The sequence below is a fragment of the Sinocyclocheilus anshuiensis genome, unplaced genomic scaffold (assembly GCF_001515605.1).
Source record: "Sinocyclocheilus anshuiensis isolate Anshui unplaced genomic scaffold, SAMN03320099.WGS_v1.1 scaffold1144, whole genome shotgun sequence".
Taxonomy (NCBI): domain Eukaryota; kingdom Metazoa; phylum Chordata; class Actinopteri; order Cypriniformes; family Cyprinidae; genus Sinocyclocheilus; species Sinocyclocheilus anshuiensis.
The window spans coordinates 1,374,233-1,385,025 of NW_015551101.1; the positions used below are offsets into that span (position 1 = coordinate 1,374,233).

General features: G+C 38.0%; 1 protein-coding gene across 3 annotated transcripts in view; it reads right to left on the minus strand.

Moving 5' to 3' along the window:
- Positions 1-2,036: 2,036 nt before the first annotated feature.
- Positions 2,037-10,793, minus strand: part of a2m2b (alpha-2-macroglobulin 2, member b) — an 11,776-nt gene continuing 3,019 nt past the window's right edge. Inside the window, exons 9-35 of one of the 3 annotated variants that reach the window (XM_016452916.1) lie at positions 10,640-10,760; positions 10,399-10,508; positions 10,103-10,261; positions 9,637-9,858; positions 9,342-9,554; positions 8,722-8,871; positions 8,457-8,636; positions 8,228-8,318; positions 7,968-8,135; positions 6,922-7,018; positions 6,593-6,818; positions 6,396-6,522; positions 6,202-6,323; positions 5,370-5,421; positions 5,185-5,268; positions 4,923-5,099; positions 4,759-4,834; positions 4,440-4,596; positions 3,975-4,049; positions 3,726-3,888; positions 3,411-3,604; positions 3,117-3,329; positions 2,892-3,013; positions 2,700-2,790; positions 2,539-2,601; positions 2,277-2,382; positions 2,037-2,192 (exon numbers count right to left, since the gene is read on the minus strand). In XM_016452916.1, coding sequence (XP_016308402.1) covers positions 2,152-2,192; positions 2,277-2,382; positions 2,539-2,601; positions 2,700-2,790; positions 2,892-3,013; positions 3,117-3,329; positions 3,411-3,604; positions 3,726-3,888; positions 3,975-4,049; positions 4,440-4,596; positions 4,759-4,834; positions 4,923-5,099; positions 5,185-5,268; positions 5,370-5,421; positions 6,202-6,323; positions 6,396-6,522; positions 6,593-6,818; positions 6,922-7,018; positions 7,968-8,135; positions 8,228-8,318; positions 8,457-8,636; positions 8,722-8,871; positions 9,342-9,554; positions 9,637-9,858; positions 10,103-10,261; positions 10,399-10,508; positions 10,640-10,760 — 3,600 coding nt within the window. In that variant the 3' untranslated portion in view covers positions 2,037-2,151. Of the gene's footprint in view, positions 2,193-2,276; positions 2,383-2,538; positions 2,602-2,699; positions 2,791-2,891; positions 3,014-3,116; positions 3,330-3,410; positions 3,605-3,725; positions 3,889-3,974; positions 4,050-4,439; positions 4,597-4,758; positions 4,835-4,922; positions 5,100-5,184; positions 5,269-5,369; positions 5,422-6,201; positions 6,324-6,395; positions 6,523-6,592; positions 6,819-6,921; positions 7,019-7,967; positions 8,142-8,227; positions 8,319-8,456; positions 8,637-8,721; positions 8,872-9,341; positions 9,555-9,636; positions 9,859-10,102; positions 10,262-10,398; positions 10,509-10,639; positions 10,761-10,793 lie in introns of all 3 variants that reach the window. The other 2 variants (XM_016452915.1, XM_016452914.1) reach the window with 2 other exon arrangements.

Sequence of the window (10,793 nt, forward strand, 5' to 3'; positions counted from 1 at the left end):
ACACATACTCTTCAAAACATTAGATTCATCCACACTGGAGCTATGCCGGAGCTAGTCTCCCGTAGCCAGACCTTCAGACTGATGGCTGAAGGTCTTCTTCTTCTTCTTGTTGCTTTACGGCGGATCGCAGACTTATAAGTGCACTACCGCCACCTATATCTCAAATGGACCATTGACACTATCTACAATCTCCTGATTAATGGCTGAAGGTCTGGAATCTATGGCAGCTTTCATTGGCCAAGGCCCGCCCATGAGGCCGTTTGACCGACATGTCAAACAACCAATCACAGTTCGTTTCGTTTCAGCATCACGTTTCGGGGCGTGGAAATGTCACCACAATAACAGACCGGTGTGTAAAACTTTCAGACATATTTGAAAGATTCTATGCCGTGAACTAAATATTTCACATACTTTTGAGAATCCAGCATTTAGTTGATCCTGATAAGCGCTCGTCGTCACAGTTGTAAACACGGCGGCTTTCTTCTTTCGTGAGGGGGTTTGGCGTCACGGCATCTTGGTTCCAGGCGGAACGTTAAAGAACGCCACACACACGTCCCCCGGAAATCCTGTATAATTCAACCAATCCGATGCTGACTTCGAAACTCCTGAAGTTTTTTCCACTTTTGTGTGCCATATGCATCAGACATTCAGCCAACGGTCCGTGGGCGTGACATCTGAGGCTGAGACAATGCTGGAGCACAACCCACACAAGGAAGATAATTCCGCAGACAGCTGCAATTGCAGGTTTTCAAACAGAGATGGCGACAAAGAGGCAAAAGTTACGGACTGCAGCTTCAATGTTAACTAGTCTAAAACTAAATTGAAATAAAATAAAAAATCTTTTAATTTTTTTAAATAACAGAGATGGCGACAAAGAGGCAAAACTTACGGACTGCAGCTTCAATGTTAACTAGTCTAAAACTAAATTGAAATAAAATAAAAAATCTTTTAATTTTTTTAAATAATAAAAACCCCACGAAAATCAGAAAAGTAAAAGAAACTAATAAAATCAGAAAAGAAACTAACAAAATAAAAGCTAAATAGAATTAAAAATTAATAAAATGTAAAAAGTACATAATTAAATTTAATACTACCTCAATTAAATTGAAAATGGAACATAAAGTTCATTCAAAATAAAGAAATAATATAATAGTAAATAAACAATCCTTAAATAACACGTATATGGACATAACTTTTTTTTTATTTTTATGGACATGTGTCTCAAAACTTAAAGTTTGCTCTAGCATGACCTTATTACTAGCATTAGTATATATGAGGCTTTGTATATGAGCATATTAATTAATATGAGGACAAGGACGTTAATTTACTTTTTTTTTTTGAAAGATGTGGAAATCATCTAAAAGAACACAGATGGGCCACTTTTACAAGACTTTTCAGAATGATAAATTTTACTTGCTCTTTTCATAAAGTCTCAGAGATTGATATACAATAATCAAAGCATTTATATTTGCTGCGAAGAGACAGTGTTATTGCATATTAACAACTAACAAGCATAATATTTTTCTAAATTTATAAAGCCCATAGATGAGCAAAATGAGCTTACATACATGTACGGCAATGTGTGTGTGTGTATATATATATATATATATATATATGAAACTCTAGATGGCACAGTCCGATAGGTCACTCAATCTGACATAATGACATCATCACATGGCGCAGCTGATTGGTCCTTTTTGTATTAGCAGCCAATAAGCTCGCTGCTCAACATTCAAATACTTGGCTAGTGCTTGCTGTAGCAGTTGCAGCAAGCTTCAGAACCCCCTACCTTCCCCAGCTCCACCTGTATAGATCTGCTACGAGGTGATTCATGTTTGCTATATCGGGGTTATTTCATATGTTATATGTGCAGCAGCAGTATTTCTTACATGCTCACAGCAGCATGTTGTGGATGTAATTGGCAAAAGCAAGTCTCGGTACTTGCTCTGCTAAAGCAGCAGCATAGCAGATCTATTCCATCAAGACCAAACACATTAACATTGTCATGTACATTACCATGCCAATCCCTCCGAGAGCTGTCATGACAGAAAAAAATATTCATAATTATTTATGCTAATCCAATATAATAGCGCAGAGTAACATATTTAATTGGTGTGAAGACATCTGTTGTCTCTTCTGTGGTATCCTTCCTCAGGCACAGTGATTAAAGTATTCTGCTTCAGACCGCTCACCTGCAAGCAAAATTGAAAAAAGCTGCAATGATGCCAAGACTTAAACGTCTAGAAATAATTAAGTGCTGAGTAATTTAGACTTACTGGTCTGGTAGTAATCATAGACTTTTACAACCGCTGGCTTGAGGTTTTTAACTGAGAAGATTTGTTTAGTACGTAGTGTTTGGCGGAAGAGCATGTACTTTTGAACCTGTAAAACATATAAAACTCAAATTACATTAGATTAATCAGTGATATGATATTGTACAGCATTTTTGCTATATTATATAAGGTTTCAAAACAGATTTTATAGTTAATTATTTTAATCACACTGGTTGTCATTATAAACCATACATGTTATTCCCACCTCTTGAAGATACATGATCACGTGGTCATCTTTGGATTCAACACGATGTACTGATTTCTTTAACTGTGGAAAAACATTGTTAGTGCAAACTAAAATATTAGAAAAGATTTGGGGAAATGTGCAGCATTTACTGTCATGGATGCTGAATTAAACGGCCTTACCGCATCCAGGGAAGAGGGCACTAGTTTGAAACCAGATAAGAGTTTCATATCTACAATGACCATGTTAGAACTGTCTTGTGTCCCTGTATATCTGAACGGATAACAAAACATATAAAAATATAGAATATTTGCAATAATCAAGTAAATAATTAAATCTTAACACTGAAGGTGTAAATCAGAATCTGCTCTTACATAATATCTAATACGACATCCAGAATTTGTCCTGTCCCGCTCTGACACAGTGCCCCAGTCTTAGCAAAGATTTGTAATGCCTTAGAATCCTTGGGAGTGGGGATATTGTAGAAAAGAGACATCTAGAAGAGAGTCACATTAGGACATTAGGATTAGAACATTAGGACATCTCTTTAAGCTATCATCATAATGTGGTTTTAATTTGTTTTGCTGCACTTCACAGACCTGCACAGACACACAGGCTGAGCCCTTCGCTTCAATGCTGTATTTGGCTGGAACGTTCTGCAGCTGCTTCTCCTGGTACAGTAACTTCTTGTCCTGATTGACATCAAAGTGGTGAGTGTCTGCTGCTGACTGTACAGTCACTGTGCTGGAGCCATCAGAGCTGAACACTTTGGTGGCGTACAAAGACAGAGCCTGAAGAGCCACCACTGTGTCCTGAGAAACAAATGTGTTCAGTAATGTGACTTTTACCCATTATTCAGCAATCATGTGTTTGATTTGAGTAGTTTGAGTCACCTGTGTGGAGGAGAATCCTCCATAGGCATTCTGCTGCTTCACAAGCCAGCTGACAATCCTGTTAGCAAAGCCCAGATCAGCTGAAGTGAGTGAATCTGCAGTGAGAGCAGCTAGCAGCACATATGAGCTGATCTCCACTGCCAGAGAATCAGAGTCATCAGCAGATGCAGACTGAGACCAGTGGAGATGAGACCCTTTAGGACACATGGACAAAATAGACAGTAACTCAACAAGCAAAAAAAAACCAAACAAACAATCAAAAAAACATTACAGTCATAAAAGACAACAGAAAGTAGCCAGAAACAAATCTCTTACCGTCTGAAATAGCAGCATCCTCCAGTTTCTTGAAAAGCTGCTGTCGAGTGTGCGTGTCTCTAGCCAGACTGAAAGTGTAGGCGAGCAGAGCAGTGGTGTAAGTGTTTCGGATATCACCAACAAAACGCTTTAAGTATGACAGACCTTTGCTCACAGCAGGATCCTACAACAGAAACAGTGCAGGTGACAAATATATAAGAGCCTTATAAAATAGTACAGTTTGTGCTTGACAACATAGACCGTACTGACCATAACTGATGTGTTCAGCTCGAGTAGGGATGCAGTTATATAGGCAGTGATGGTCACACCATCACTTACACCCCCCTAAAATACACAGATAGCAAATAAAGGCATCTATTATGAAAGTGTTCATTTTTAAATAAGCAATTTTGACTTCTTATAACAAGGCAAATGAAAATGAAAACCAAAATTGCTGAAATCATTAAGACTTATTTTCAGATAATATATTTAATTATTCTATATTATTTTTATTTTTTTCCTTTCATCATTTTAAGCAAGCATATACACATTTTGCTTCATTATACCAACAATTTACAAATGGAACAACAACTTACAAATGTTAACAATTTTGTACCTAAAATAAATATATCTTGTTTTAGAAATGTTATGTAATTAATGTAGATATTTATAGTGGAAAATGACTAAGTTCACTGATTTATATAAATATTTGTAATGCCTTGTAATAGTTTTTACCTTCATTCTGTTATTGAAGAGTTTTCCCCTGCTCTCATATAAACCATCTGGTCTTTGGTGGCGTATCAGCCATTGCTTTGAATTCTGAATTTTTTGGGGGTCAATAAAGATGTAACACTGTGCTTTCCCAAAAGTCCTCAGCACAAATGCGGTCAGCCTGTTAATTGAATTCAATTTAATACATTTATTCAGACTCATCTGGAGATTTGTGATGTGGCTTTTAAGATATTACCATCTTTTGATTTAAAACAATATTCTTTGCTGGACATTTGGGTTTTGTGTAATGGTTTATTTATGAGGTAAAAACAGGAGTTCATACCATGTATTTCCTTCTCCCTTTCCAAATGTAGTATATGATCCATCTGAATTCTCATAGTTGAGTTGCCTTTGATACCCTGTTCAATATTTTGGTTCAGATTATTTTCCTTAAATGTACTGAAAAACATTAGAAATAGTATGAAATCCGTCTGAATGGCATCTCACCGCTCTTAAGGAAGCCGGTGGCTCTCTCTCGGATGGCTGAGGTGAGCTGCTCTGTGTTTTCCAGATACTGCAGAATGTAAATATTGGGAGAAAGAACAGCAATATTTTGTTCTCCACAGCCATACGGCATCTGTAATAATCCGTGAAGATTCCTTAGTGCACGACCCAATATGTCTCCTGCAAGAGGACATGATTGTACATTTCTACATCAGAAATATTCACAAGACGGTACTGATGTAAAGGTATGACTTTTTTTCTTCACCAAGCACTGAAACAGCAGCTCTTCCTGATCCCTCTATCATATTTTTGGGAAATGCCAGCTCTACTTCCTCCAAGAGGTTTTGCCCTGTAAATGGAGGCACAAAAGCAATTCATAAGTCAAATCAAAAGCAATTAATTCTTTATCATACAACATTTTTATGGCATATATGAGTGCACAGCCATTACCTTTGGGGCAAAGCAGCCAGCTGTGGCTGTTAGTCTTTTCGATTCCTTCAGCCTGAGGAACACAGGTTAATGTTAGCACAGTTTAACCTTTTTAGTTCTTTGACTGCAATGTAAAGGTAGAGTTTTAGATAATATAACTTGCAATAATGCATTGCATGCCATGGTTAAAAGTGGCTTCTATCAATTGCAGATCATTGCCAAATTGAAGAGAATTTTGTCTTTTAATGATATGGAAACTGTGATTCATGCTTTTATTTAATCTAGATTGGGTTATTGGAACTCGTTATATTTAGGGTTGTCTAAGTGCCTGCTCTCACGGTTGCAGCTAGGGCAAATGGTGCAGCTAGACTATTGACAGGCACAAGCTCCAGTGTTTCTCCGAAGCTGGCTTCTTTGCACTGGCTTCCTGTTGATTTTAGAGTCCAATACAAAGTTTTGATCATGGTTTTTAAAGGTTTGCATGCTCTTGCTCCGAAGTACATATCATGCCTGTTACAGCATCATTGTGTTGCTAGACCTTTAAGATCATCTCAGAGTTTGCTTTTACATGTGATTGAGCATGGAGATTGAGCTTTCTTTGTGGCAGCCCCACATCTCTGGAATAGTCTCCTTTGCATATTAGATCCTGTGACTCAATAGATTTTTAAATCTATGCTGAAAACACAACTCTATAATTGCCCCAACGTGTTGGAACAATGAAGAGTGATGTATATTGTGTTGTCTATTTGAGTAATTTTTTGAAAAGCACTTTGGTCAACTTTTTTGTTTTAAATGTGCTATATAAAAACATGTTGATTGATTGATTGTATTTGCATAATATGTTTTTACCCACATTTACACGCAAGCTTTGTGTGACCGTGTCAATGCGTCCTCTCTCTGGCACGCTCACAATCTCATTGTCACACACAGTCTGGGACGCCTCTGCCTCTGCACTGACTGTAATATTCAAGACTCCTACAACACAAGACATGTACGTGAAGATTGACAACAGAGACTGAAAAAAAAGATTTAGACTGGAAAACTCACCGAGAACAGAAGGAGTAAGGATCCATTTAAAGGTTTTTCTTCCATTAGCACACAGACAGGATGAATACTGATCATCAGAGGAGGCTTTGAGAGTGTAGTCTGAGGAAGGAGCTGGAGTCACTTTAACCTGTCAGTCAAACACACATGATTAGTGCCATATTTGATATGATTGGATAAGACTGGGTCTGAAGTCTCACCATGATGCACTTGGACAGATAGTTGAAGACAGTGGCCTTCAGCTCAAAGATCTCCCCACGGATGATGGAGTAAGGCAGAGAGAGCTCCAGGAAGAAGGGCTGGAAAACTGTCAGCTGAGCAGGAGGAGCCAGACCCAGACCTTTGGAGGACAGACAGAAGGCCTCCGTGTCCCAAGAGGTGATAGTGTCAGGAACCGTGACAGGAACCTGAGCTGATCCAGAGTCCCTGAAGAGCATTTGTATTTATTAACATAACATTTACCAAACGAGTACCAAATATATTTTAAGGGAGTGGCACCTTCAGACTTTTTAACCTATTATTCACTCACCCAACCTCAACAAGTTCCCAGATCCAAGTTTCTGGGAAGAATGTGCGAATGGTTTCCTCGGGTAGAGGTGTGAGAGCAATACCAGTTCCTATACCTCCTGTAGTATTGACCAGCAAAAAACAAAAGGAATAAACAATGAAAACCTGAACCACCCTATATTGTACTGCAAAATAAAAAAATTAGTATTTAATAATAATAATAATAATAATAGTATTACCGCATGGTGAACCTCAAGAGGGACAAGAGATTCTAAATTATTTTCATTAACAATTCAAAAAATTGGGACGATAACTGGCACATTTGTTCCCAAATGCATGTTATAAACGACCCAAACTCACAGCACTTGCAGCGATGGAGTTTGTTTGGAGCAGCATTTACTGTTAACTGAGCCACTCTGAGCCACTGAAAACAAACTGCTGTGAGCAAAAAAAACAACTGTAAATGGAAACAGTCCCACGCAACACTTCAGAACAGAGTCCTGCATTGGTCTTGTTTGATAAACCCGCACCCGCATTTGAGAAAAATTAACAGACATGCAGCCCAATATGTTATGTTTAAATATGCCCAATATGTTTAATATGAATAGATTAAATATACAGAAAGCGAGCCAAGAGCACTGCCTTGGCAGCGCCATTTGCAACAATGCTCAGTGCTGCAAATCATGCTGTAATTAAGCCTTTAACAGTCTTCAGACAGGCCGTGGACACAAGCACAGGACTGTTTGAAAGCAGCTGACTATCAGCGTGTATTGGATTGAGTCAAAATAGTCTTGGCTATCGCAACCTGCCCGTTTTTTTTTTTTGTAGCATTTGGTGTTTGGCAAGTGTTAATTTTGAACCTGAGATGCTAAGGTTGTCCCATACACAGCTGCTAGATGTGCTGTCAAAAGCAATCAATATATGAAAATTGCATACATTTAAAAATGCACCATGTTGCAGTTTTAGTAATTGTTTAAGGCCATTTCGAGATTTACATGGGTCCTAATACTCAGGTAGGAGAAAACTGAAATATGTAGACTATAACTGTGGCAAAATCATATTCCTGACCTGCAACTCCAGCTGCTCCAACTGGAATTCCTAGACCCATTGGACTCATTCCAGCCCCTGGACCCACTGCACCTGGCAAACCCACTGGACCTGCTCCAACTCCAGCATTTCCTGGGATAGCTCCTGCCATGCCTCCATAAGATGGTGGGTGAACAAAACCCATAGAACCTGGAATTTTACAGGACATTTACTTTATAGTTTATTTTTTAGAACACATCCATGGTACATACATATAGAGAGAAAATAAACAGATGTCTTACCACCATACATTCTCTGATAAAATGCATCTCTAAATTTAATACAGGATGGCATTTTAATAATCAAATTTGTCACCACCTTCAATCCCATGTTCTTATCCAGATGACAATGTAAAAAGGCAAGAGACAATATGTGTTACTAAAAGTATTTCCGATGCTAACTGTATATTTTTTGTCTCAAAACATTAATCAAAATAAACCTTTTAAATGAAACAAGATTTTAAATATTTACCCTGAAACTCGCATAGACAGCATCTGCCTTACTCTCTGAGGGGTAAGGGTAGGATGGCATTGGTGTATATGGAGGTGGAGGAAGAAGAGACTGAGAACTTCTTATAGATCTAATATTAAAGCAATCCTCTTGATCTTCAATGTCATATGGAAAAAGCCTGGCTGGCAACAGCTTAAAAACCTGCAGAAGGATGGAGCAAATAGTGATTTTGGAATTTCATTGTGAAAAGTGTCAAAACTGAAGACAGGTCTGAAATATATATTACTTTGTCAGCATCTAGACGTTTCCCGGACTCCATGATCAGGACGCTCTGATCTACAGCACTGAGGCCACACAGTGAACCAGGCTGAGCTGAGATCTGGAGAGTGTTTTCTTCACCAGGAACAGCTGTAGTCGGAGAAAACTGCAGTGACACCTGTGACACACAGTGGTCCAGTCTTTAATTTTAAAACAAAATCAAAGTATTTCAACCAATCATTACTAAATACTCTGACTAATTATTACACGGTTATCAGGAATACTTCTGATATGGCATTTAGAGGATTCTCAGATCTAATATTTCCTAATGTTTGCTGTCATCCAAGGCAATGCTGTTTATCAATCCACTCATCCACATAACTGAAACCAAAGTCTCCCTCGAAATCGTCCATTACAATGCTAAAAAACAATCAACTAAGCTTAGCAAGAATTTTATAATTAAAATAGTAATTTATTGATAAAATGGTATAAGTATTTCAACATTTCCTATTCACATACACATTTATTTGGGGAGTAGCATGTAATAAGTCAGCTGGTCATTACTGCAAAATAAACTCAGAGACTGTACATTCTTACATCTTTTACATACATGCAATCTCCATATTTTAATGGACTCAGCCAGCATACCTTGTTTACAAAACATTTCTCAATTTGAAATGTTCTGGAAGCAGCTAGTACAATTTCACTGGGCGGCACACAGTATACGAGAAACTCCATCTTTGGAGCCATCCGGGCACGAACAGGGACTTTAAACATCAGTTCTCCCTCCACTACTCCATCAGAGCCTTTCACCTCAATGTTCTTATAGCCATTGTAGACTATCTCTTCTCTGGATGAAACCTGAAAAAGTGAAAAGCACAGCGAATTAAATAGCTGAATGCAAAAATGTCTGTGCAGTGTTCAGCTTAATTCCTGCACCCACCAGGTAGACTATGGTAACAGAACCACTTTCAACAGTCTCTCCAGCAATAGTGTACTGCACGGTTACTGAGATCTCCTCCTCGCATTTCAGTGGTTCCTCTAGAGACTTTATAACCAGTTGACTCGCTTTTTCTGGGCTTTCTTTGGATTTTATTTGCAGAGTTTTGTATGCAGATTCAAAGTTGAATGGACTACCAAACTGATTGGTGAATGAAGCATATGCCTGTCAGGAGCAGATCAATAAAACAGTCAGAAAAATCAGCTGCAACTGATTAAGATAATGCAGAAATAACTGAACGCCTAAGGATTTGCACTGGTGAATGAATATCACCACTGCAACCGTAACTGAAACATTTATTTCAGCAGTACTATGCTTGAATTAATCTATTATAGATTGTTTTGAATGGACAGCATCTGCTACGCAGCACAAAACTAACATAGCCAATGCATAAAAATGATAAGCTCACCGATACATAAATAGATGTACTTATCGCAAGGGACGTATCAATTGTGAAATGGGCCAACCCATTGATGTCTGTGGTAAGTTCTTGAGGCTGAGACAGGTCATGTTGAACAACAACCTTAAAGTAAGGAAATGGGGTTCCTTTGGAGAACTCAACTTTAACCTGGTGGAAAAACAGAACCTCATCAAGGACATACATTAGTCAAACAAAATGCAGATAAAGATTATTAAATGAAAAAGCCAAGTCAAAATGATGATTGTTTATATATTTAGAAACAAGAAAGACTAATTCCCTGTAACCTTTGCTTGTATGACTGATCCTTTCTCAAAGAACTCTGGCAGGTCAATAAATTTTATGCTACCAATAGTATAGGTCAAAAACACATTTTCAGTCCTTTCCACTGAGATGTCTGGAAAACATAAAAAGGTAAAATGGTGAAATCTTCAGCACAACCCATCAAGTATGAACAATTTTTGATTTATCAGTGCATTGAGCTCTTTTGTTTTCGTGCAAACATGTTAGAATTTACATTTTACAAACCTGTCCCCTCTTCAGTTACTGATACAGTGAAATGAAGAGACTGTGGCATGAAATACACTTCTGAACTTCTGATGAAGAATGAAATGGGGAACATCTCAGAGACACAGCCTGTCTCATTTAGCTAGAAAATAATAATAAAACATTATATATATAT